The sequence below is a fragment of the Heteronotia binoei genome, chromosome 6, assembly GCF_032191835.1.
Source record: "Heteronotia binoei isolate CCM8104 ecotype False Entrance Well chromosome 6, APGP_CSIRO_Hbin_v1, whole genome shotgun sequence".
NCBI lineage: Eukaryota > Metazoa > Chordata > Lepidosauria > Squamata > Gekkonidae > Heteronotia > Heteronotia binoei.
In genome coordinates this window covers 146,681,858-146,709,081 of record NC_083228.1, presented here as the reverse complement: position 1 = coordinate 146,709,081, position 27,224 = coordinate 146,681,858, and the positions used below count along the sequence as shown (strand labels likewise).

General features: G+C 49.6%; 1 protein-coding gene across 1 annotated transcript in view; it reads right to left on the bottom strand.

The window, feature by feature from the left end:
- Positions 1 to 8,067: 8,067 nt before the first annotated feature.
- Positions 8,068 to 27,224, bottom strand: part of CLDN1 (claudin 1) — a 44,812-nt gene continuing 25,655 nt past the window's right edge. Inside the window, exons 2-4 of the mRNA XM_060240940.1 lie at positions 12,013 to 12,177; positions 9,680 to 9,764; positions 8,068 to 8,327 (exon numbers count right to left, since the gene is read on the bottom strand). Of these exons, the coding sequence (XP_060096923.1) occupies positions 8,165 to 8,327; positions 9,680 to 9,764; positions 12,013 to 12,177 (413 nt within the window). The 3' untranslated portion in view covers positions 8,068 to 8,164. The remainder of the gene's footprint in view (positions 8,328 to 9,679; positions 9,765 to 12,012; positions 12,178 to 27,224) is intronic.

Genomic DNA, 27,224 nt, shown 5'->3' with positions numbered 1-27,224 from the left:
TCTCTTCTCCCTTGGACCGAAGCCAAGAACTCCCTCTGAATCGACATTTTTTGCAGGAAGGGAATTGCCCTTGCTTGTGAAAATGTGTCTAGACACACATAAGAACATAAGCCCTGCTGGATCGGAGCAACAGTCCACCTTGTCCTGCCGCCTCTTTCATGCAGACAGGGGTGCCAGCTTCCAGGACACACACACACAACCACCCTTGAATTGCCACTGATCTCCAGATTAGAGAGCTCAGATCTCCTGGAGAAACTGGGGGGACTGTGCTGTCTAGGGTTGACAAGTCCAATTTAAGAAATATCTGGGGACTTTGGAGGTGGAGCCAGGAGACTTTGGGGGTGGAGCCAAGATGAAGGCTGTGACAAGCATAGTTGAACTCCAAAGAGAGTTTTGGCCATCACATTTAAAGGGACGGCACACCTTTTCAATCCTTCCATAGGAAATAATGAAGGATAGGGGCACCTTCTTTTGGGGCTCATAGAATTGGACCCCCTGGTCCAAACTTTTTGAAACTTGGGGGGTATTTTGGGGAGAGGCACTAGATGATATACGGAAAACTTGGCGCTTCTACCTCAAAAAACAGCCCCCCCAGAGCCCCGCGGGTCAATTCTCCATGATTTTCTATGAGTTCCCAGAAGACATTTCCCTCCCCTCCCCTCGCTTTCTGACGACCCTGAAGCGGGGGAAGGGCCTCCACACCGGGGGATCCCCTGCCCCCACCTGGGGATCGGCAACCCTAGCCCCGTTGTTGGCCCTCCAGAGGAACTGGTTGGCCACTTTGTGAGGCAGGAGGTTGGACTAGAGGGACCCTCATTGGTCTGATCCAGCATGGCTCTTCTGATGTTCTTTTCAGGGGAAGGCCTCAGCCTCTCTGCCCTGTTGCTGGCCCTCCAGAGGAACTGGCTGGCCCCTGTGTGAAGCAGGAGGCTGGACTAGAGGGACCCTCACTGGTCTGATCCAGCAGGGCTCTTCTGATTTTCTTTTCAGGTGAAGCCTTGGACTCTCTGCCCTGTTGTTGGCCCTCCAGAGGAAATGGTTGGCCACTGTGTGAGGCAGGATGCTGGACTAGGTGGACCCTCATTGGTCTGACCCAGCAGGGCTGTTGTTCTTCTGAAGACCTCAGCCTCTCTGCCCTGATGTTGGACCTTTCAAGGAACTGGTTGGCCACTGTGTGAGACAGGAGTCTGGACTAGGTGAACCCTCACTGGTCTGACCCAGCAGGGCTCTTCTTATGCTCTTCTCAGGGGAAGGCCTCAGCCTCTCTGCCCTGTTGTTGGCCCTCTAGAGGAACTGGCTGGCCACTGTGTGAGACAGGAGGCTGGACTAGATGGACCCTCCCTGGTCTGATCCAGCAGGACTCTTCTGATGTTCTTATGAAGGCTTCAGCCTCTCTGCCCTGTTGTTGGCCCTCCAGTGGAACTGGTTGGCCCCTGTGTGAGACAGGAGGCTGGACTAGATGGACCCTCCCTGGTCTGACCCAGCAGGGCTCTTCTGATGTTCTTATGAAGGCTCAGCCTCTCTGCCTTGTTGCTGGCCTTCCAGAGGAAGTGGCTGGCCACTGTGTGAGACAGGAGACTTGACTAGATGGACCCTCCCTGGTCTGACCCAACCTACAGCCAAAATTAATCCACTAGGGCTGGATTAACAATTAGGTCAAGTAGGCACTGGCCTATGGGCCCCCACACCTTTAGGGGCCCTGGAATGGCTTTTCCCTCTGGTTTCCCCCCTGCTTGCAGCCTTTCCAGCCTCCATGCGCAGCCAGCAGCTGAGCCGCTCTTTGCCCGACTTTGCCTGGTGCGGCTGCTGCTGGCGTCATCGCCAAGTTTGCCTCTCTCTGCCTCTCCCCCGCAGCTTTGTCAAAGGGGCTTTTGAAAAGGTGTCTGCAGGCTGCAGTGGAGACCGCGGGCGGCAGGGCGGGCGTTCCAACTCTAAGATAATTTGTGACGGGGATTTTGACTGCCTAGGGGCCTCCATAGGGTTAATCCAACACTGTTGTCCACCTGCAAACTGCAGGCTTCACTACTGTGGAATATGTCAGAAAAGAAGAAAGTGGGGCAAATGTTCCTGTGACTGAAGCATCTTCCAGCCTTGAACCTCTGCTGCAGTGATCAGGTCTACAGAAACTCAGCATTGCCCAAGACGACTTCCTTGTCCAGGGGGGGAGGAGGGGAAGGTGACAAACTCTCTTGAGCGACAAGATAATGAGCACGTGTATTAGCATAAAAATGCAACCACTCCCAGCCACATGGCTGTCTTCTTGCTCATGTGTAGGGTAAGAGCACACCGGTGCATCTCAGTGGGATCTCTGTGGTGCGACATACCTGGAGAATTGGGGGGAGTTGGAAGGGGTGGAGTTTGAGGGAGGGGAGGGACTTCAATGGGGCCTAATGTCCCAGAGTCCACCTTCCAAAGCAGCCATTTTCTCTAGAGGAACTGATCTCCATAACCTTGACACCAGCTGTAATTCTGGGAGATTTCTATCCTGGAGGTTGGCATCCATGCAATGGCATGATTCTCCATCTTTGAAGCCACAGCAAGGGGAGGGAAACCGCCATCCATTGAGAATTCCCCATTGGAGACTCCCTGGTTTCTGATTTCCTAGAGCCGGGATGTCAAACTTATGAGGGCCGGATATGACATAAATGAGACCTTGCTGGGTCGCACCATGTTGGTAGGGTTGCCAAGTCCCTCGCTGGCTCCGATGAGGGACCCAGAAGTGACATAATCGTGCCATCGATGTTACACGGCAACCACTCTAGGCATTTCCAGGGAAACTCTATGGTTTTCCCAGACGCACTAGCCTATTGTACCATAGAGTTTTCCCTCCCGAATGGCTAGAGCATCTGGGGAAACCATAGAGTTTTCCCAGAAATGCCTAGAGTGGTCACCACACGACGTCGCCGGCGCAATGACGTCACTTCTGGGTGATGACGTCACTTCTGGCAGCCCTGCATGTTGAGCTAGGCCATGTGTGTACCTATTTAAGATTGGGTAGCAGAGATATAAACTTTATAAAGGGCACAGACAAACATAATTAAATATATAGTTTTTAAAAAGTTGAAACATGCTTAAAACATTAGCATTCGTTGGTCTTAAAGGTGCTTTCTTTGTATTTCTCCCATGGGATCCAGGGGACTGGGCAAAGGAAGCTGTGGCTTTTTCCTTCCTTCCCCAGGGGGCGGGGGGAGCCTCAACCAATAGAAGGAAGAGAGGCTTGGCTCATTAGCTCTGCTGTGGGATTGAGAGAGCCTGGAAAAACAAGTTCTGCCTCCCCCCTTCCTCCTCAAGGGAGGAGCCTCAGCCAATGGAGAAAACAGAGGTTTTGGTCTGTATCTCCGGTGCAATTGAGCAAGCCTTGAAAAGCAAACCATTATGCAGAAGGAAGAAAGATATAGGGAGACGGAAGCAGATGACAGCCAGTTGCTCAGGGGCCTGATTCAGCACCCAGAGCACATGTTTGACACCCCTGTCTTAGAGAATTCCCGGCAACGGATTACAAAGAAAGGGACTGAAACCATAATAGCCAGTCTTGTGACACCCTTGTGCAAAGGGATGGTGCCACTGCATTTGGAACACCGCGGCCCATTCTGGTGACCCCATTTCAAAAAGTACATTGCAGCACTGGAAAAGGTTCAGCAAAGGGCAACCGAGATGACCAAAAGATTGGAGCACTTTTCCATGAAGGAAAGACTAACAATTCTGGGGGGCTTCAGTCTAGGGAAAAGATGGCTTGGGGTGTGTGTGTGTGTGGGAGGGTAGAGATTTAGAAACATGAGAAGAGGGTTATACAATTATGCATGGGGTGGAGACTGGCAGGGGGCAAGGGTAGGTTTGCCACCTCCAGGTTGGGAAACTCCTGGTGATTTAGGGGTGGAGTCTGGGGAGGACAGAAACCCGCACGGGGTGCAATGCCACAGAGAGACCGCCTTCCAAAGCATCCATTTCCTCCAGGGGAACTGATCTCTGTAGTCTGGTGATGCAGGGTCGGTGCTCGGCTTTCTGGCGCCCTAGGCGACTGTCTACTTTGCCTACTCCCACGCACCGGCCCTGGTGATGGGATGCAAATTCTGGGGGATCCCCAGGTCCCACCTGGAGGCTGCCATCCCTAGGTGAAGAAGGTGGACAGAACAAACTTTTTCTCCCTCTCCCATAATTCTACAGTTCAGGGGCACCTGGTGACGTTGACGGGCAGTGGGTTCTGCACAGAACATAATGAACCTGTGGAACTCACAAGGACATGATGATAGTCTTAACCCATTCTGGCTTTCAAGAGAGATTTGAGAGGTCCACGTGTGGGGTCCTGGAAGACCATTTCACCAGAGACGTTTGGTCAGGATGGCTAAATGGAACTTTCATGTTCCAAGGCAAGTCTGCCCCTAAATCCCAGATCCTAGGAATATTCCAGGGGGTCCACTTCTATGAGACCCCAAAGAAGGTGCCCCCATCCTTCATTATTTCCAATGGAGGGGAGGCATTTAAAAGGTGTGCGGTCCTTTTAAATGTGATGGCCAGAACTCCCTTCGGAGTTCGTTATGCTTGTCACAACCTTGGTCCTGGCTCCGCCCCCAAAGTCTCCTGACTCCACCCCCAAAGTCCCCAGATATTTCTTGAATTGGACCTGGCAACCCTTGGGCCTTTGTTCCCTGAACTGCAGCAGATACTGGCAGCAGTGTGCCCTCTGATGAGTTAGCATGAGCCAGCTCATAGAATTTTAGCCTCCAGCTCACAAATTTTTGTCCTAGCTCAGAGCATACTTATGGATCCAGTAGCTCACAGCTTTCATGCCAGTAGCTCACAAAGTGGAATTTTTGCTCACGAGGCTCTGCAGCTTAGAGGGAACGTTGACTGGCAGTGCCCTGTGAGTGTCTTTCCCTGCCCCAATTCTTCTTCATGCCTTTCAGGCTTTGCGCTAGAGCAGCCAAGAGGGTGAGGACAATACAGAAGCTCCATTTAGCTGCTGTGACTTATAACCTCGAACGGATCCCACATCCCAAAACCACCAACCTTCTTGTAAAGCTATCTAAGCCTCATCTTGTAGCAGTAACATGCAGCACTCGTCGTAGGAAGGAGAATTTTCATTTGTCCGTCCTGACTCTGCTGTCTCGCCAGCTGCACCCAGTGACCTTAGAAGAGGGCTTGTGGCTCAGTAGAAGAGCGTCTGCTTGGCATGCAGAAGGTCCCAGGTTCAATCCCTGGCATCTCCAGCTAAAAAGACCAAGCAGTAGGTGATGGGCAAGACCTCTGCCTGAGACCCTGGAGAGCCGCTGGCGGTCTGAGTAGACAAGACTGACCTTGGGGGACCAAGGGTCTGATTCAGTATAAGGCAGTATGTACTGGGAAGGGGTTGTGGCATCTGCTTGGCAAGCAGAAGGTCCCAGGTTCAATCCCCAGCATCTCCAATTGAAAGGATCAGGCAGGAGGTGATGTGAAAGACCTCTCTCTGCCTGAGACCCTGGAGAGCTGCTGCCAATCTTGGTAGACAATACTACGTTTGATGGACCCAGGGTCTGGTTCACTATAAGACAGTTTAATGGGGGGGGGGGAGGGTATGGCTCAGTGGTAGAGCATATCCTTGGCAGGCAGAAGGTCTCAAGTTCAATCACCAGCATCGAAGAAGAAGAAGATACTGGATTTGTATCCCGCTCTGTATTCTGAATCTCAGAGTCTCAGAGCGGCTCACAATCTCCTTTACCTTCCCCCCCTCCTTTACCTTTCCCCCTTTCCCCAGACATAAATATCAAACATGGAACGTGATTTCTTTAAAAAAAGATTACTTTTATTGAAAATGATTAACACTTTATAATACAAGGTCCCTGTAGAAAAATCTCTCCCCCCCCCTCAGGTTTTTCAGGTATAGGTTTGGACTGATATGCAACTCCCCCCCCCCCTTTCTTTTTTTGCAAACAAGGGAGACAGGTTGGATTAAAAGCAAAGTGACTTGACCAAGGACATACATTAGGGTTTGTGGCAGAGTAGAAAACCGAACCTGAGCTCCAGACATCCACACAAGCCAACTGGGTTTAGGAGTAGGGAGGGTGGAAAACGTTTCTCTCTGTTCTGTGTTGGTGCTTTCTACAGAAAGTCCAGGCTAGCTTTCTCTTGTGTGGTAATCCGGAAGATTTTTAAGGCTTACTGGACATTCAAGACATTGGCAACAGAGTAAATTTACTTTTGTGTATATGTACATTACTGCACTGGTTTGCGTGTTGACCAGCATCTCTTTATAGAAACCCGCTGTGTACCAGGTGCTATACAGATCAAGTTTGGTCCTTATGATTTATGGCACATCAAGGCAGTCAGTCGGTTCCCTTTCTTATCTCTTTTGACCATTCTCCCCAGCCTCACTCTAATCTCATTTTACAGATTCGTAACATTCCTTGAGAAACATTTCTTGAAAAACATGCATGCACACGAAAGCTTATACCCAGAATAAAACTTTGTTGAAGAAGAAGAAGATATTGGATTTATATCCCGCCCTCCACTCCGAAGAGTCTCAGAGCAGCTCACAATCTCCTTTCCCTTCCTCCCCCACAACAGACACCCTGTGAGGTGGGTGGGGCTAGAGAGGGCTCTCACAGCAGCTGCCCTTTCAAGGACAGAGTCTTAGAGCAGCCTACAATCTCCTTTCCCTTCCTCCCCCACAATAGACACCCTATGAGGTGGGTGGGGCTGGAGAGGGCTCTCACAGCAGCTGCCCTTTCAAGGACAGAGTCTTAGAGCAGCCTACAATCTCCTTTACCTTCCTCCCCCACAACAGACACCCTGTGAGGTGGGTGGGGCTAGAGAGGGCTCTCACAGCAGCTGCCCTTTCAAGGACAGAGTCTCAAAGTGGCCTAAAATCTCCTTTATCTTCCTCCCCCACAACAGACACCCTGTGAGGTGGGTGGGGCTGGAGAGGGCTCTCACAGCAGCTGCCCTTTCAAGGACAGAGTCTCAAAGTGGCCTAAAATCTCCTTTACCTTCCTCCCCCACAACAGACACCCTGTGAGGTGGGTGGGGCTGGAGAGGGCTCTCCCAGCAGCTGCCCTTTCAAGGACAACCTCTGCCAGAGCTATGGCTGACCCAAGGCCATTCTAGCAGGTGCAAGTGGAGGAGTGGGGAATCAAACCCGGTTCTCCCAGATAAGAGTCCGCGCACTTAACTACTACACCAAGCTGGCTTAAAGGTGCCACTGGACTCATCATTTCTCAAGGCTATTCATTGAGGAAGACCCTAGCTGGGTTGGCTGCTAGTCCAAGTGACGTTTTCCCTAGTGTTTGGCCCCAAAGAAGGTGTTTTTTTTTTCTTTGCAGAAAGAGTTTTGAGATCCCTTTTGCTGTGTCTGTTCAGGAAGCCTGAAGGCTCCAGTTCTGAGAAGAACCCACATGGTCCTGCCCTGTGCTCAACACGAGGTTTTTTAATTCCTTTCTCTGCCTACTTGGAAGAAGGGAACTAATGACCCAAGAATACATCCCCACATTCCAAAGAATTCTCTGAGTGAGCACAGTTGGCCTCTTCCACAAGAGGAGCGTCTTCTGTTGCTTTTATAAAAGAAGATGTACAAACGGACTGTGAGTCAAGGAAGCTGGTAGCTGAGCCACCCTGGGGCAGAGAATGAGCTGAGAAAACACAGCCTGGTGGCCTCTTCTGCATTCCCAACAACAAGAGAAATTTCCCCTTAGCCTGGATGCTTCAATGGTATTTCATGGTGACTATATGTCTGGATGGTCCTGGGTGGATCTCGGAAGCTAAAGAGGGTCAGGCCTGGTTGTTACTTGGAAGAGGGGCCACCAAGAGAGGCCAGGCTTCCTACGCAGAGGCAGGCAATGGCAAAACCACCTCCGCTCGTCTCGTGACTTGACGACCTTACAGGGTCACCATCAGTGACTTGACCGCACTTCCCATCTACACGTTTGGGGCGGAGCTTCCTTATCCAATGGAAAGGCAAGAAAGACTCAAACAACCAGGATCAGCAATGGTTATATAACATACAACACACACACACATGCACATACGCACACACATACACACGCACATTTATATATATATAAATATACACATTTCTTTTACGAAAGGGAGAGCTACGCCCTCTGCTCTGGGAAGGAAAGCAGGAAGGCACGGTCCCTCGGGGTCCCTTCTTCAATGCCGAGGAAGTTACTTGCGCTCCGTCTTCTGTCTGGTATTATACGTAATCTTTCCCTCCGGAGGGGGCGCTCTTTGGGTACGGCCGGGAGGGAGGGTAGGAGGTCTCTCTTCGGGGGCAGGAGCAGCAGAGGAAAGCCCCGCCCAAGATGGCCAGAGAAGCAGCCGCCCAACCTACGAAGAGAGCTTGCCCGAATTCGTATCTAGAGGAAGGAGAAAAATCCAGTTAGCAACAGATAACGTGTTTTCCAGTAAAAACACACTCTCAATGCCCTTTCTTTCTTTCTTTCTTTCTTTCTTTCTTTCTTTCTTTCTTTCTTTCTTTCTTTCTTTCTTTCTTTCTTTCTTTCTTTCTTTCTTTCTTCCTTCCTTCCTTCCTTCCTTCCTTCCTTCCTTCCTTCCTTCCTTCCTTCCTTCCTTCCTTCCTTCCAAATATATTTTATCCAACTGTTTTCTAGTATGGCCTCCCGTCTTATGCAAATGTTCTAATTTAGTCCAATCTTGGTAAGCCAACTGATTGATTCTCTCACATTAGAATAGGGGCATTAGCAAGAATCAAATTTTGCATGAGAAAGGAGTCCATACTAGAAAACAGTTGGATTGGCCTCCGTAAATAACTTAAGCTTAGCCATTGGGTACAAAAAAATTTAAGTGGTGATACACCTTAGGTGACCTATTGATCCAACTATTGGTTCACTGACGAAGACATAATACCAGAACAGCATATATCTAGAATTCCTGTGTGAACTCTAAACTTGTGAACTCTAAACTTGAACCGTTGGGTTTAAAATTTATTTTCTGATTGAACTTATGCTTTTGGAATGAATGACTATTGGAATTGTGGAAACAAATGCTGAATATAGTATCTGTAAATTGTATTGTAAATAGTACCTGACAATTGTATTGTAAATGGAATTTCGTATTGTTTTTGTATTATTTATTTGTTTATTTTATTGCATTTATATCCGGCCCTCCCCTACCGGGCTCATTATGATTTAACTCTGGTTATTGAAAATAAATAAATAAAAATTAGAGAATAGGAAATAGAAACACACTAACTGGGTTTAAAATAGGGTATATTGGAAAACGCTATTACAGTCAAAAATCCTTTTCTATATTTAACTTATGTGCTGTAATACTTAAAAATACAAATCTATGAAGGGGCTTTACAATAGCAGCCATTTTCTTCTCAATTCATTTCCTAATAATCCCTAACATAGAGTTTGCCCTTTTCACAACTGCAGCATACTGGGTGGATACTCTCAGATTCCAATTAGAAGAAGAAGAGGAATTGCAGATTTATACCCCGCCCTTCTCTCTGGATCAGAGACTCAGAGCGGCTCACAATCTCCTACATCTTCTCCCCCAACAATAGACACCCTGTGAGGGGGTGGGGCTGAGAGGGCTCTCACAGCAGCTGCCCTTTCAAGAACAACCTCTGCCATGGCTGACCCAAGGCCATTCCAGCATCTGCAGGTGGAGGAGCGGGGAATCAAACCCGGTTCTCCCAGATAAGAGTCAGCGGACTTAACCACTACACCAAACTGGCAATTACCTGGTGTTGACTGGGGTGAAAGGGTTGAAGAAGTCCTGAGCCACCCGGTTTCCATACCAGGATGCGGCCACCAAGGCTGCAAATCCTGGCAAGAGAGAGAGAGACAAAGAGAGGGGCATTCAGTCAAGGGGCAGTGTTTTGAAAAAGAGGAAGGGGCCCTGCACAGGTTTGTTGGGCGATGGGTTCAAAGGTTCCCAAGGACATTTCCCCACAGAACTTACAAAATTTGCCGCCTGAATACCGGAACTGGCAGCAAAGGCAGGAATAGGGCTGCCAGGACTATGTTGGAAAATACCTGGAGTTTTGGGGGCGGAGCCAGGAGACTTTGGAGGAGGAGTCCCCGATACCTCCACATCAATCCCCCATTATACCCTATGAGAATCGATCTCCACATAGGAAACAATGAAGTGCCCAGCAGACATTCTCCCCCCCCCCCCCCCGCCCCCATTTCTGGCAACTCTGAAGTGAGGGCCTGGCATCTCTACTCACGAGTTGATGCCAGCTTCTTCAAAGTTACACAGACACACCATCCCAAGAGGAGACTTTGGGGGTGGAGCCAGGAACAAGGGTGTGACAAGCATCATTGAACTCCAAGGGAGTTCTGGTCATCACATTTAAAGGGACAGCACACCTTTTTAAATGCCTTCCTTCCATAGGAAATAATGGATAGGAGCACCTTCTTTTGGGGCTCATAGAATTGGACCTCCTGCTCCAATCATTTTGAAAGTTGGGGGGTACTTTGGGGAGAGGCACTAGATACTATATTGAATATTTGGTGCCTCTAACTCAAAAAACAGCTCCCCCAGAGCCCCCGATACCTCCACATCAATCCCCCATTATACCCTATGAGAATCGATCTCCACATAGGAAACAATGAAGTGCCCAGCAGACATTCTCCCCCCCCCCCCGCCACCATTTCTGGTGACTCTGAAGTGAGGGCCTGGCATCTCTACTCACGAGTTGCTGCCAGCTTCTTCAAAGTAACACAGACACACCATCCCAAGAGGAAGCCTTTCCAATCGGAGACTGAAGCCTCCGGAGGAGGAAAGTCACATGGTGGCTTTGGAGGCGGGGCTTCCCCCCCCCTGCTGGCCAGCTGACTGGGGGCGGGAAGGAGCCTGGGAAAGAGGAAGAACCCCCACTGGGACCTGGGGATTGGCAAGCCTCTTGCTGACCATGCTTTCCAGCTCTAACGTTTGCTCGTGCAGAGAGTCAACGAGTATGTAGGATGCAGCCTTTGGAAAACCCGGGCTGGCCAAGTATTTCTGCGGCAGATAGGCTTCCCGATCCCCAGGTCCCAGCGGGGGATCCCCTGGTTTTACAGGCTTCCCCCTGTCCCCTAGGGTTGCCAATCCCCTGGTGGGGGCAGGGGATCACCCAGTTTGGAGGCCCTCCCCCCGCTTCAGGGTCGTCAGAAAGCGGGGGGAGGGGAGGGAAATGTCTGCTGGGAACTCTGTTATTCCCTATGGAGATTTATTCCCATAGAAAAACATGGAGAATTGATCCGCGGTTATCTGGGGCTCTGGGGGGACTGTTTTTTGGGGTAGAGGCACCAAATTTTTAGCATCTAGTGCCCCTCCCCAAAATACCCACAAAGTTTCAAAAAGTTTGGACCAGGGGGTCCAATTCTATGAGCCCCAAAAGAAGGTGCCCCTATCCTTCATTATTTCCTATGGAAGGAAGGAATTGAAAAGGTGGCCAGAACTCCCTTTGGAGTTCAATTATGCTTGTCACAGCCTTGAGCTTGGCTCCACCTTTTCAGATGTCGTTGTGGAGGAACCAGACCCAGTAAGTGTGTGTGTGTGTGTGTGTGTGTGTGTGTGAAAGAGGGGGGAGGTTTGCTAATCCCCAGATTTGGAGGCATTCCCCCCCCCCCGCTTTAGGGTCATCAGAAAGCTGGGTGGAGGGGAGGGAACTCTATTATTCTCTATCAAGAATGATTCCCATAGGGAAGAATGGGGAATTGATCTGTGGGTATTGGGGGTTCTGTGGGGGCTGTTTTTTGAGGTAGAAGCACCAAATTTTCAGTATATCATCTAGTGCCTCTCCCCAAAATACCCCCCAAGTTTTGAAACGATTGGACCAGGGGGTCCAATTCTATGAGCCCCAAAAGAAGGTGACCCTATCCTTCATTATTTCCTATGGAAGGAAGACATTTAAAAAGGTGTGCTGTCGCTTTAAATGCAATGGCCAGAACTCCCTTGGAGTTCAATTATGCTTGTCACACCCTTGCTCCTGGCTCCACCCCCGAAGTCCTCAGGTACTTTCTCAAGGTACGATTCCCCAGATAGAAAGAAAGGCCAGCTTCGCTTCAGGCTAATGCCCTGGCTCACCTGAGATCAGGTAGGCAACGCCACCAATCACAGCCATCAGCAATTTTTTGGGTTCATCGTTCTCCATACACTTCATGCATTTCATTCCGATCATGGCAACAAAGGTTGCGATGAGGCCCAGAAGGATGCTCACCACCATTAAGGCCCGGGTAGCCTGAAGGGGACCTGTAAAAGAGACATTGAATCATAGACTGATGGAGTCACAGAGTCAGAAGGGGCCATAGCAGCCGTCTAAATTTCAGAAACCAGGGAGAGAACATTTCCACCTTCCAGGGCACTCAATGGGGGGACCTAAAAGTAGATATTGGATTTATATATCCCGCCCTCCACTCCGAAGAGTCTCAGAGCGGCTCACAATCTCCTTTCCCTTCCTCCCCCACAACAGACACCCTGTGAGGTAGATGAAGATATTGGATTTATATTCCGCCCTCCACTCCAAAGAGTCTCAGAGCGGCTCACAATCTCCTTTCCCTTCCTCCCCCACAACAGACACCCTGTGAGGTAGATGAAGATATTGGATTTATATTCCGCCCTCCACTCCAAAGAGTCTCAGAGCGGCTCACAATCTCCTTTCCCTTCCTCCCCCACAACAGACACCCTGTGAGGTAGATGAAGATATTGGATTTATATTCCGCCCTCCACTCCGAAGAGTCTCAGAGCGGCTCACAATGTCCTTTCCCTTCCTCCCCCATAACTGACACCCTGTGAGGTAGATGAAGATATTGGATTTATATCCTGCCCTCCACTCCGAAGAGTCTCAGAGCGGCTCACAATCTTCTTTCCCTTCCTCCCCCACAACAGACACCCTGTGAGGTAGATGAAGATATTGGGTTTATATCCCGGCCTCCACTCCAAAGAGTCTCAGAGTGGCTCACAATCTCCTTTCCCTTCCTCCCCCACAACAGACCCCCTTTTGAGATGGGTGGGGTTGGAGAGGGCTCTCACAGCAGCTGCCCTTTCAAGGACAACCTCTGCCAGAGCTACGGCTGACCCAAGGCCATGCTCGCAGGTGCAAGTGAAGGAGTGGAGAATCAAACCTGTTTCTCCCAGATAAGAGTCCGCACACTTAACCACTACACCAAACTGTTTTACTGCAAAGGGAAATTAAAAAAAAAAACCAGACTGGAATGGGAGATTGCTGAAATAGAAGATATTGCAACACAGAGGACAATGGAACCCCAGGACTTAACAGCAATATCGGTTTCTTATCTCACTACACATGCTAAGTCAGCTGGTACTTGCTTATCCCTAGAATTAAACTTACTGGTCTCCAGGGCTTTTTGGGTAGAAAAAGCCCAGCAGGAACTCATTTGCATGTTAAGCCACATCCCCTGACACCAAGCCAGCCGGAACTGCATTACGTTTATTCATGCTCATGGTCTTAAAGGTGGGGAGGGACGGTGGCTCAGTGGTAGAGCATCTGCTTGGGAAGCAGAAGGTCCCAGGTTCAATCCCTGGCATCTCCAAAAAGGGTCCAGGCAAGTAGGCGTGAAAATCCTTAGCTTGAGACCCTGGAGAGCCGCTGCCAGTCTGAGAAGACAATACTGACTTTGATGGACCAAGGGTCTGATTCAGTAGAAGGCAGCTTCATATGTTCACATCTGTTTTCTAACTCTTTTATCTGCATGCTGATTTGCTGCTACTACTTCAGTCTCAGTTTTACTTATTGCTTAGTTATTTATGCATCTTGACTTCGGTTAGCTCTGCTTGGCAACTAACCTGCCCACCCCCTTTTTCTTACCTATATGTAAGGTATTTTTGTGAGGGTATTTTGAGATCTGAAGAAGTGTGCATGCACACAAAAGCTTCTCCCCAGATTTAAACCTTTGTTGGTCTTAAAGGTGTCTCTGGAGTGGAATTTTGTCCAACTGTTATCACCTTTCTCTGTCATTAAGGCAAAGAGACACCCTGCACAAATCTGAGGATGTACCCAAATGTTTTAAGTTTCTCCTATGAAAGCAGTTTCTTTTCAGGGGATTTTGGTACAGGGATGGCTCAGCTACACGCTCAAGTTGGGGCCGGTGTCAACGATGGGCAGGGTCAGGCATTGACCAAGACTGACTGCCTAGCAGCAAGCCCAACACCAAATATTTTAAATTGTATTTTGCAAAACGTATACCCTGCCTTTCTGCCTTTAGAAGAGCCACCGACAAATTGAAGCATGCATAATAAAATCATATGGTAAAAACTATGAAAACCAACAACAAAACCCCATCAAAATAATTGAGAAGGAAAGGTTCCCTGTGCAAGCACCAGTCGTTTCCAACTCTGGGGTGACTTTTTATGGGGTGGTTTGCCATTGCCTTCCCCAGTCATCTCCACTTCCCCCCCCAGCAAGCTGGGGACTCATTTTACCAACCTCAGAAGGATGGAAGGCTGAGTCAACCTGGAGCCGGCTACCTGAAAACCCAGCTTCTGCTGGGGGATCGAACTCAGGTCGTGAGCAGAGTTTAGGATTGCAGTACTGCAGCTTTAACACTCTGTGCCACGGGGCTCTTCAAAATAATTGAAAGTGGAGCTAAATGCCTAAAATACACATAAGGTTGCTTGGGCTTCCCCTCCCACTGGGAATAGGAGAATGTCACAGAAAGACCAGAGGTGATGTCTGAGACAGTTTCCACTGGGGGTCCCAGAGAAAGCCAAGGATGATTCTTTTATGCTGCTTTTAGTGTTTTTTACAGGCTTGCAAGGAGCATGACAGCATCATCATGCCTTCTACACCCACCCACAAGGGGTAAGCGCCTTCACATGCCCATGATGGACTGGCACGCTTTGGGGGAGGAAGTGCTGGAGGCATTTCCCTGAGGGCACGCCAAGCTCCAGAGCAGGAGTGGCCAAACTTGCTTAACTTAAGAGCCACATAGAATAAACGTCAGATGTTTGAGAGCTGCAAGACAGGGAGAGAGGAAGGAAGGGAGGGAATGGAGGGAGGGAGAGATGGAGGGAGGAAGGAAGAGAGGGAGGGAGAGAGAGGAGGGAGGGGGGAGGAAGGAAGGAAGGAAGGAAGGAAGGAAGGAAGGAAGGAAGAAGGAAGGAAGGAAGGAAGGAAGGAAGGAAGGAAGGAAGGGAGGGAGGGAGGGAGGGAGGGAGGAAGAGAGAGGAAGGAAGGGAGGAAGGAAGGAAGGAAGGGAAGGAGGAAGGAAGAAGGGAGGAAGGAAGGAAGGAAGGAGGGAAGGGAGGAGGAAGGGAGGGAGGGAGAGAGAGAGGAAGGGAGGGAGGAAGGAGGGGAGGAAGCGGAGGGAGAGAGGGAGGGAGGGAGGGAAGGAGGGAAAGAGGAATGGAGGGGAGGAAGGAAGAGAGAGAGGAAGGAAGGGAGGAAGGAAGAGAGGGAGGGAGAGAGAGAGGGAGGGGGAGGAAGGAAGGAAGGAAGGAAGGAAGGAAGGGAGAGAGGGAGGAAGGAAGAGAGAGGAAGGGAGGAAGGAAGGAAGGAAGGGAGGAAGGAGGGAAGGGAGGAAGGAAGGGAGGGAGGGAGAGAGGAAGGGAGGGAGGAAGGAGGGGAGGAAGGAAGGGAGGGAGGGAGGAAGGAGGGAAAGAAGGAATGGAGGGAGGAAGGAAAGAGAGAGAGAAGGAAGGAAGGAAGAAAGGGAAGGAGGAAGGAAGGAGGGAAGGGAGGGAGGAAGGGAGGGAGGGAGAGATGAAGGGAGGGAGGAAGGAAGGAAGAGAGAGAGGAAGAAGGAGGAAGGAAGGAAGAAAGGAAGGAGGAAGGAAGGAGGAAAGGGAGGAAGGAAGGAGGGAGGGAGAGAGGAAGAGAGGGAGGAAGGAGGGGAGGGGAGGGAGAGAGGGAGGGAGAAGGAGGGAGGGAAAGAAGGAATGGAGGGAGGAGGGAAGGAAGGAGAAGGGAAGAGGAAGGGAAGGAGGGAAGGGAGGGAGGAAGGGAGGGAGGGAGAGAGGAAGGGAGGGAGGAAGGAGGGGAGGAAGGAAGGGAGGGAAGAGAGGGAGGGAGGAGAGGGAGGGGGGAAGGAGGGAAAGAAGGAATGGAGGGAGGGAAGGAAGGAAGAGAGAGAGGAAGGAAGGGAGGAAGGAAGGAAGAAAGGGAAGGAGGAAGGAAGGAGGGAAGGGAGGAAGGAAGGGAGGGAGGGAGAGAGGAAGAGAGGGAGGAAGGAGGGGAGGAAGGAAGGGAGGGAGGGAGGGAGAGAGGGAGGGAGGAAGGAGGGAGGGAAAGAAGGAATGGAGGGAGGAGGGAAGGAAGGAAGGAGGGAAGGGAGGGAGGAAGGAGGGAGGGAGGAAATAGATGGGAGGGCAGGGGGGAGAGGTGGAAAGACAGCAACTTTAACTTTAAATGCATTCTCCAGGCTGATAGCTGGCTTGGCTCAGACAAGTGATTTAAAGAGAGAAATGCCTTTTCTGACACGGCTGATGGGATGGCAGGGGCCTCAAGAGCTGCACAGTGTGTGTGAAAGAGCCACATGTGGCCACCACTGCTCTAGAGCCAGCCCTGGTCCAAATCTACACCTCTCTCTGTTCTGCAGGAGCTCTGAACAGAAGGCTGAGTCAAAGCCCAGGGATTCAGGGAACTGGATCCCAGCGATGCCTCAGAGTGGGAGTTTTCCTGTCTGTCTAGAGGTGTGCTTGTCACTCCAATGAGCCTTCTGTCTTCCTTTTTCTGCCTTACTTCCTGGGTGCACCAAATTCTTGGTCATAATACTTAGCATTCATGTCGTGTCAAAGTTCTTCACATTATCTTTACAACAACCCTCTAAGATAGGTGAATACCAAGATTTTTTAAATTGAATGTTATGCCGGAAATAATGGACAAGGATGTTAAACATATATGTATATATAGAATCAGAATCATAGAATCCTAGAGTTGGAAGGCACCTCCAGGGTCATCTAGTCCAACCCCCTGCACAATGCAGGAAACTCACAAACGCCTCCCCCTAAATTCACAGGATCTTCATTGCTCTCAGATGGCCATCTAGCCTCTGTTTAAAAACCTCCAAGGAAGGAGAGCTCAGTTAAAGCATAGAATCATAGAGTCGGAAGGGACCTCTAGGGTCATCTAGTCCAACCCCCTGCACAATGCAGGAAACTCACAAACACCTCCCTCTAAATTCACAGGATCCTCATTGCTGTCAGATGGCCATCCAGCCTCCTCTGTATACATTTGGTAACCGCAGCAAGAAATCCAATATGCTAAGTCTTGGAACAAAACAGAAACACCAACGGAAACAGAAGTAAATGACATTTTTTTTTTCTGAAATAGCTGAAATGGATGTACTGTCAGACCTACTGAAAGAAGACAGCAAAAAATAATTTGAAAGAACTATGGTCACCTTTTTATATGTGGGTTGAAAACTACAAAAAGACACCGTGCAGTAGATAATTGAATATATAACTGATTCAGACAAGACTCAGGGTTTATTAATTCAGAGTTTGAGAACTGTTATTGGATAAGATCTGTAACTGGAGAAATTAGCTTTAAAGGTATTTTATGTTCTGATGTTTAGCCCTCCCGCCATTACCCTTCCCCTCCTTTCCCTTAATTGTATAAAACAAATAAAATGTTAAAACCCCCAAAATACTAAAGTTGCCAGCTCTGGGTTGAGAAATTCCTGGAGATTTGGAGGGTGGAGCCTGGGGGAGGCGGGGTTTGGAGAGGGGAGGGGCCTCAGCATAGCGTTGCCAAGTCCAATTCAAGAAATATCTGGGGACTCTGTGGGGTGGAGCCAGGAGAGTTTGGGAGTGGAGCTAGAAGACTTTGGGGATGGAGCCAGGAGCAAGGCTGTAACAAGCAGAACTCAACTCCACAGGAGGAGTTCTGCCCAACCCATTGAAAGGGACCACTGAACACCTTCCCTCCCTTGGAAATCATGAAGGATAGGGGAACCATCTTTGGGGGCTCACAGAATTGTTCCCCCTGGTCCAATCCTTTTGAAACTTGGCGGGTGTTTTGAGGAGAGGCACCAGATGCTATGCTGAAAATTTGGTGCCTCTACCTCAAAAGACAGACCCCCCCCACAGCTCCAGATACCCACAGATCAATTATCCATTATACCCTATGGGAACTGGTCTCCCTAGGGACTAATGGAGTGCCCAGCAGACATTTCCCTCCCCTCCCCCCCGCTTTCTGATGACCCTGAAGCGGGGGGAGGGCCTCCAACCCGGGAGATCCCCCGCCACCTCCTGGGGGTTGGCAACCCTACCTCAGCAGGGCAGAACGCCACAGAGCGTGCCCTCCAAAGCAGCCATTTTCTTTAGAAGAGCTAACATCTGTTGCCTGGAGATCAGCTGTACTTCCGGGAGATCTGCTATTTGAAGGCAGGCGACCGTAGTCAAGACTACTCTCCCTCTCCGACTTAGGGCTGCCAATCCCCAGGTGGGGGCAGGGGATCCCCCGGTTTGGAGGCCCTTCCCCCGCTTCAGGGTTGTCAGAAAGCGGGGGGAGGGGAGGGAAAAGTCTGCAGGGAACTCTATTATTCCCTATGGAGATTTATTCCCATAGAAAATCATGGAGAATTGATCCGCGGGTATCTGGGGCTCTGGAGGGGCTGTTATTTGAGGTAGAGGCACCAAAATTTTCAGTACCGCATCTAGTTCCTCTCCCCAAAATATCCCCCAAGTTTCAAAACGATTGGAACAGGGGGTCCAGTTCTATGAGCCCCAAAATAAGGTGCCCCTATCCTTCATTATTTTCCTATGGAAGGAAGGCATTGAAAAGGTGTGCCGTCCCTTTAAATGTGATGGCCAGAACTCCCTTTGGAGTTCAATTATGCTTGTCACAGCCTTGATCTTGGCTCCACCCCCAAATTCTCCTGGCTCCACCCCCAAAGTCCCCAGATATTTCTTAAATTGGACTTGGCAACCCCTACGAATGCAGGTGGGAAACCGAGTCTGAGGCAGACCAGCCGGTCACACCCTCCAAAGCAAACCATTTTCCTCCAGTGGAACTGATATCTGTTGTGAGGAGATCATTTGTAGGACTGTGTGAAATCTGCAGGCCTCACCAGGAGGTTGGCTACTCTAGGCGCCAACCAAATGCTGCATAGCTAGAGTTGCCAGGTACCAGATTGGGGTGTGTGTGAAGTTGCCAAATCCAGGTTGGGAAAATCCTGGAGATTTGGGGATGGCTCCTGGGGAGGATAGGGAACTCCAGGTGCACCCTCCAAAGCATCCATATTCTCCAAGGGGAACTGATCTCTGTAGTCTGGAGATCAGGTGTGATTCCAGGAGATCTCCAGGTCCCATACTGTATCTTTAAGGAACGCTTTAAACTTGTTATACCTGCTGCATATAAGGCACCAGTGCTGTTTCACTTTAGCACCTTTGGAGTGCCTTTTGACAAAATGAATTGGCGTTTTTTGGCCCAGGGTATGAAGAAATTGCTAAAAGGTTTGTTTTATGAATCAGTTTTGGTAATAAGTATACATGTTGGCTTTTAGGATTGTTTGCAGCTTGAAGAAGCTCAGGCGAGACAAGGGTTCCAGTTCGACCTTGTCTGCTCAGATTTGGATTATCGGCTGCATCCATCAATAGACATTGATCATTTTCATTATTGCACCGGGATTTCAAGGAATGAACTAAGCAACTTGCCACAGAAAAAGAGTGAACTCTTGGGGTATACGTTCCCTCTTTGTATCAAGGACTAATTGTATGGTTGTTTATGAAGTGAATATATGCTTAGGGTTGCCAACCCCCAGGTGGGGGCAGGAGATCCCCCGGTTTGGAGACTTTCCCCCGCTTCAGGGTCATCAGAAAGCTGGGAACTCTATTATTCCCTATGGAAATTTATTCCCATAGAAAATCATGGAGAATTGATCTGCAGGTATCTGGGGCTCTGGGGGGGGCTGTTGTTTGGGGTAGAGGCACCACATTTTCAGTATAGAATCTATTGCCTCTCCCCAAAATACCCCCCAAGTTTCAAAAAGATTGGACCAGGGGGTCCAATTCTATCAGCCCCAAAAGAAGGTGCCCCTATCCTTCATTATTTCCTATGGAAGGAAGGAATTGAAAAGGTGTGCCGTCCCTTTAAATGTGATGGCCAGAACTCCCTTGGAGTTCAATTATGTTTGTCACAGCTTTGATCTTGGCTCCACCCCTAATGTCTCCTGGCTCCGCCCCCAAAGTCTCCTGGCTCAACCCCCAAAGTCCCCAGATATTTCTTGAATTGGACTTGGCAACCCTATATATGCTATTGTTTTTCAAAGTTGTTGAATTGGTTTCTTTTGAAACGGAAGCCGGTGTCGCGGTAAGCTGTGTGCTTTGTGCTGTTTACCCACCTGGAGGGTGGCATCTCTCTGCACAGCCCAAAAGCCTCATCCTGAGCATGGTGCTGGTCCTTTGCTCTGGGAGCATGGCTAAGGCTAGGCACAGCAAAATGTCTTGGGCCGCTCTTGAGTCCTTTCTCTTTGGATAAACTGCAACATTTAGGGTTGCCAATCCCCAGGTGGGGGCAGGGGATCCCCCGGTTTGGAGGCCCTCCCCCCGCTTCAGGGTCATCAGAAAGCGGGGGGGGGGGGAGGGAAATGTCTGCTGGGAACTCTATTATTCCCTATGGAGATTTATTCCCATAGAAAATCATGGAGAATTGATCTGCGGGTATCTGGGGCTCTGGGGGGGGGTTGTGTTTTTGGGTAGAGGCACCAAATTTTCGGTATAGCATCTAGTGCCTCTCCCCAAAATACCCCCCAAGCTTTAAAAAGATTGGACCAGGGGGTCCAATTCTATGATCCCCAAAAGGAGGTGCCCCTATCCTTCATTATTTCCTATGGAAGGAAGGAATTGAAAAGGTGTGCCGTCCCTTTAAATGTGATGGCCAGAACTCCCTTTGGAGTTCAATTATGCTTGTCACAGCCTTGATCTTGGCTCCGCCCCTAATGTCTCCTGGCTCCACCCCCCAAAATCTCCTGGCTCCACCCCCAAAGTCCCCAGATATTTCTTGAATTGGACTTGGCAACCCTAGCAACAAGTTTGTTTCCAATGGAAGCTCTCTTAAGCACCCGTTTGTATTCCTGAGTCCCCTGACCCTTGGGGCTCTCATGCCTGAGCAAACGTGTCTAGAATGGGCCTGCAAGGGTGGAACGTCCCATGCTATGCGGCGTGAAACCAAAACAAACCAACAGACCTCCAGATGTTTCCAAACCTCCAGCCCTTCCCAAGAACAGAATCTGGCCTCTCACGGCGTTTGGTTTGCTTGGAACGCAGTCCTGGTTCATCTTTCGTGTTCCAAGTGTTGTTTTGTTGTTTCGGGTGTGGGCTTTAAACTGCTCTCCTCCAAAGAAAAGCACTGTGCTCAAAAGAACAGCGGGAGTTGCTTCATGCATCCCCAGTAAATTTTTGCCCACGTCCAGGAATAACAAGCAATGTGCAGCAGAATAACAACCAAGCAAAGCCCAATAAACTCGGGCCTGTTCTTTATTTCAGTGGATGATGTTGTGGATTATTGACGATGTAATTAGGGTTGCCAAGTCCAATTCAAGAAATATCTGGGGACTTTGGGGGTGGAGCCAGGAGACTTTGGGGCTGGAGCCAGGAGACATTAGGGGTGGAGCCAAGATCAAGGCTGTGACAAGCATAACTGAACTCCAAAGGGAGTTCTGGCCATCACATTTAAAGGGACGGCACACCTTTTCAATTCCTTCTTTCCATAGGAAATAATGAAGGATAAGGGCACCTTCTTTTGGGCCTCATAGAATTGGACCCCCTGGTCCAATCTTTTTGAAACTTGGGGGGTATTCTGGGGAGAGGTACTAGATGCTATACTGAAAATTTGGTGCCCCTACCCAAAACAACAGCCCCTCCAGAGCCCCAGATACCCGCGGATCAATTTTCCATAATTTTCTATGGGAATCACTCTCCATAGGGAATAATAGAGTTCCCAGCAGATATTTCCCTCCCCTCCCCCTGCTTTCTGATGACCCTGAAGCGGGGGGAGGGTCTCCAAACCGGGGGATCCCCTGCCCCCACCTGGGGATTGGCAACCCTAGATGTAATGGATTTATTACAGACATTGATGACGTCATGGATGGGAGCGGAAGGAAGATGGCATGTATGGAGATTGTTCAGTGTTCACGGTTGCACAGAAGTTGGGGAAAACCTTATCCTGCCAGAGAGGCGGGGTTTTTACAGGCAGGAGTGACAACATGGTATCTCCTTGATATGCCAGTGTCTCTGTACTGGCTGAGCAGGTTCTGGTAGGCCAGAGAGCCAGTTTGGTGTAGTGGTTAAGTGTGCGGACTCTTATCTGGGAGAACCGGGTTTGATTCCCCACTCCTCCACTTGCACCTGCTGGAATGGCCTTGGGTCAGCCATAGCTCTGGCAGGAGTTGTCCTTGAAAGGGCAGCTGCTGTGAGAGCCCTCTCCAGCCCCACCCACCTCACAGGGTGTTTGTTGTGGGGGAGGAAGGTAAAGGAGATTGTGAGCCGCTCTGAGACTCTTTGGAGTGGAGGGCGGGATATAAATCCAATATCTTCTTCTTCTTCTTCTTCTTTCGGCCAGGCCCAAGTTGGGTAAACCTTTTCATACAAGTGGGGCAGGAGACCTTTCTCACAAGACAAGAACTCATGGCCATTCAATGAAATTGCTGAGCAGTCAGGTTAAAAAGGATAAAAGGAAGTACTTCTTCACCCAAAGGGTGATTAACATGTGGAATTCACTGCCACAGGAGGTGGTGGTGGCTACAAGCATAGCCAGCTTCAAGAGGGGACTGGATAAAAATATGGAGCAGAGGTCCTTCAGTGGCTATTAGCCACAGTGTGTGTGTGTGTTTGTATTTTGGACACTGTGTGATACAGAGTGTTGGACTGGATGGCCCATTAGCCTGATCCAACATGGCTTCTCTTATGTTCTTATGTTTTTATGTTCTAGGGCGGCCAACTTCCATTTGGGAGATACCTAGGGTTGCCAAGTCCAATTCAATAAATATCTGGGGACTTTGGGGGTGGAGTCAGGAGACATTGGGGGTGGAGCCAGGAGCAAGACTGCGACAAGCATGATTGAACTCCAAAGGGAGTTCCGGCCAACATGTTTCAAGGGACCAAACACCTTTTTAAATGCCTTCCTTCCACAGGAAATAATGAAGGATGGGGCACCATCTTTTGGGGCTCATAGAATTGAACCCCCTGGTCCAATCTTCTTGAACCTCGGGGGTATTTTGGGAAGAGGCACTGGATGCAATACTGAAAATCTGGTGCCTCTAACAACAGCCCCCCCCCCCAGAACCCCAGATACGCATGGATCAATTATCCATTATTTCCTATGGGAATAAGTCTTCGTAGGGAATAATGGAGTTCCCAGCAGACATTTCCCCCCGCCCCGCTTTCTGATGACCCTGAAGTTGGGGGAGGGCCTTCAAACTGGAGGATCCCCTGCCCCCACCTGGGAATTGGTAAGCCTAGAAATACCTGGAGATTTGAAGGATGGAGTCTAAGAAGGAGGAGGAGAAAAGAAGACGACAATGATGACTTGAGATTTATACCCCATTCTTCTCTCTGAATCAGAGTCTGAGAGTGACTTACAATCTCCTTTATCTTCTCCCACAACAGAGACCCTGTGAGGTGGGTGGGGCTGAGAGGGCTCTCCCAGCAGCTTCCCTTTCAAGGACAACTCTGCAAGAGCTATGGCTGACCCAAGGCCATTCCAGCAACTGCAAGAGGAGGAGTGGGGAATCAAACCCAGTTCACTGAGTGCCCACGAGTTCTCGTATTATGAGAAAGGGAGAAAAGTCCATCTTCCAAAGTAGCCATTTTCTCAGGGGAAACTGACATCTGAAGTCTGGGAATCTCCAAACTTCTGCTGACAGACCTAAATTTGAATTTCCCAACAGGGAGAGGAGTACAGATATCTGGATTTGCAAATTTCAAGTTAGGTTAGCAATCTTTCCATGTTTCATTTTCTTTTCTTAGTCCCTGTGGAAGAAAGCTGCATTTCTTGAGAGAAAGCAATGGCGTTGATTCTTACTCCTAAGCCTTTCTGTGGCTCAAGCTACGAAAACAGTTTCTCCTTTTGGTTTTAAAACTGGTGAGGGGGAAGAGATCAAAAGGAGGCGGCAGGCTACTGAAAGGAAAGGCTCTCAACTCCCCTGCTTAAGTGGGGGGAGGTGGAGGGCATTGAGAGATTCCTGCTGGGAGGGGAGGGTTCCCTCACCAAAACAGCTTCCTCCTGAGCATGTGAACAGGGCTTGTCTTGGTCTCTAACTGAAGCACAGTTTGCCTGAGCAGGGAGGAAAGAAAATGTTTGGATCTGACCATTATTTTGATGTGCTGACTGGCTTCGGCAGAAGCGGCAGCAAGAGGAGAGAGGTAGTGTTCCTGACAGGGGAGTCTTCCAACCGCGACAGTTTGCCAGTGTCCCCACCACACAGGTTTGCCTGGATTGGAATTTCTGTGTTCATTTTTTCCACTTTCCACCACTCAACTTGCTATCTCAGGGGCTTGGGGGTGGCTCTTCTGATTCTCTACAAGTATCAGTCCATTTTTAATGCGGTCTGTTTCACTTTCAGGGGCCGTGCCAGCTAAGCAAAGCTTCCCTTATCCTCCCAAAAACTCAAAATGGGGGATATGCAGAAGGCCAGACTTTGACCCACCCACAACCAATGTTCCCTCTAAGCTAAAGTCTTACGAGCAAAAATTCTTCTTTGTGAGCTACTGGCATTAAAGTTATGAGCTACTGCATCAATTATTGTGCTCTGGGGTCATCCTTTCTGAACTAAGACAAAAAAAATGTGTGAGCTGGAGGCTAAAAATCTGTGAGCTAGCTCACGCTAACTCAGCTTAGAGGGAGCACTGCCCACAACAGAGTTCCCTAGAGTTACCACTGATCACCTCATGAGTGCCCTAGAAGAAAACGACAACTTCAGAGTGCTGATTGTATGATGTACCAAAGGAAAATGGAAACCCCCGCCCCAGATAGTGACTGCAAATCTCCAGGTATTTCCTGCGAGAGTCATTTTGGTGTAGTGGTTAAGCGTGCGGACTCTTATCTGGGAGAACTGGGTTTGATTCCCCACTCCTCCACTTGCACCTGCTGGAATGGCCTTGGGTCAGCCATAGCTCTGGCAGAGGTTGTCCTTGAAAGGGTAGCTGCTGTGAGAGCCCTCTCAGCCCCACCCACCTCCCAGGGTGACTGTTGTGGGGGAGGAAGGGAAAGGAGATTGTGAGCTGCTCTGAGACTCTTCGGAGTGGAGGGCAGGATATAAATCCAATATCTTGATCTACCACACAGGGTGTCTGTTGTGGGGGGAGGAAGGTAAAGGAGATTGTGAGCCGCTCTGAGACTCTTTGGAGTGGAGGGCGGGATATAAATCCAATATCTTCATCTACCTCACAGGGTGTCTGTTGTGGGGGGAGGAAGGGAAAGGAGATTGTGAGCCGCTCTGAGACTCTTTGGAGTGGAGGGCGGGATATAAATCCAATATCTTCATCTACCTCACAGGGTGTCTGTTGTGGGGGGAGGAAGGGAAAGGAGATTGTGAGCCGCTCTGAGACTCTTCGGAGTGGAGGGCAGGATATAAATCCAATATCTTCATCTACCTCACAGGGTGTCTGTTGTGGGGGAGGAAGGGAAAGGAGATTGTGAGCCGCTCTGAGACTCTTTGGAGTGGAGGGCGGGATATAAATCCAATATCTTCATCTACCTCACAGGGTGTCTGTTGTGGGGGAGGAAGGGAAAGGAGATTGTGAGCCGCTCTGAGACTCTTTGGAGTGGAGGGCGGGATATAAATCCAATATCTTCATCTACCTCACAGGGTGTCTGTTGTGGGGGGAGGAAGAGAAAGGAGAGATTGTGAGCTGCTCTGAGACTCTTCGGAGTGGAGGGCGGGATATAAATCCAATATAATCTTCTTCTTCTTCTGAACCAGAACTGGCTGCCCTACAGCCAGGAAAGGCTGCAGAAAGCAAGAGGGGTTGGTTTTAAAACAAAGCCGGAGTGCCCAGAAGGCAGAGGGGTTCAATACTGTCTGATAAAGCCCATTTTTAAAAGGATGCTTTTGACTGAGTAATTTAAAAAAAGCATTTTATAAAAATCACACAGGAAATGACTGACCTGGGGAAATATGTAACTGTGTGGGTGAAATATATTTTTTAAAAATGACTTCAGACCAAACCTAATATTTATCACCCGGGTGTCATTTGGGCGAGCGCATTGCAGTTCTAGCAGACGACTTCCTGCAACGCCCAGCAAGGAGCGCCGGCGACCCAGGTGGCCAGAAATGAGACCAGCACTTCCCTGAGGCCACACAAGCTGCCGTTCAGTAGCCGGACGCTTTGGAATTTCAGCTTCCCTGGCAGATGTCCGGTCAACACATTTCCCACCTACACAGTTGCTAAACTTTGGCAGAGGGGCTGACTGGGGGATGCATTGCAGAGTCCAACCACCGAGGTTGCTTTCTCTTGGTCATAAACACCCATGCACTAAACAGGCCGGCTTTGCCTCATTTTGATACTGAAGAAGATATTGGATTTATGAAAGGAAAGGTCCCCTGTGCAAGCACCAGTCGTTTCCGACTCTGTCGGTTGGTTTCATAACGTTTTCATGGCAGACTTTTTTACGGGGTGGTTTGCCATTGCTTTCCCCGGTCATCTACACTTTCCTCCCAGCAAGCTGGTGACTCATTTTACCCACCTCGGAAGGATGGAAGGCTGAGTCAACCTGGAGCCGGTTACCTGAACCCAGCTTCCACCGGGATTGAACTCAGGTCGTGAGCAGAGGGCTCTGACTGCGGTACTGCAGCTTTACCACTCTGTGCCATGGTACTGCAGTCCTAAGCTCTGCTCACGAACTGAGTTCGATCCCGACAGAAGCTGGGTTCAGGTAGCTGGCTCGAGGTTGACTCAGCCTTCCATCCTTCCGAGGTGGGTAAAATGAGTACCCAGCTTGCGGGGGTGAAGGTGTATATCTGGGGAAGGGAATGGCAAGGAAAGGAAAGTTCCACTGTGCAAGCACCAGTCGTTTCCGACTCTGGGGTGACGTTTCTTTCGCAACGTTTTCACGGCAGACTTTTGACGGGGTGGTTTGCCATTGACTTCCCCAGTCATCTCCGCTTTCCCCCCAGCAAGCTTGGGGAATCATTTGACCGACCTCGGAAGGACAGAAGGCGGAGTCAACTTTGGGCCAGCTATCTGAATCCAGCTTCCGCCGGAATCGAACTCAGGTCGTGAGCAGAGAGTTCAGACCACAGTACTGCAATGCGGCTCACAATCTCCTTTATTGCTGTGACATCATGCTTTATAGCCTTGTTGAGGTGCTGAATCTGATTTTAACACCATCACTTCTT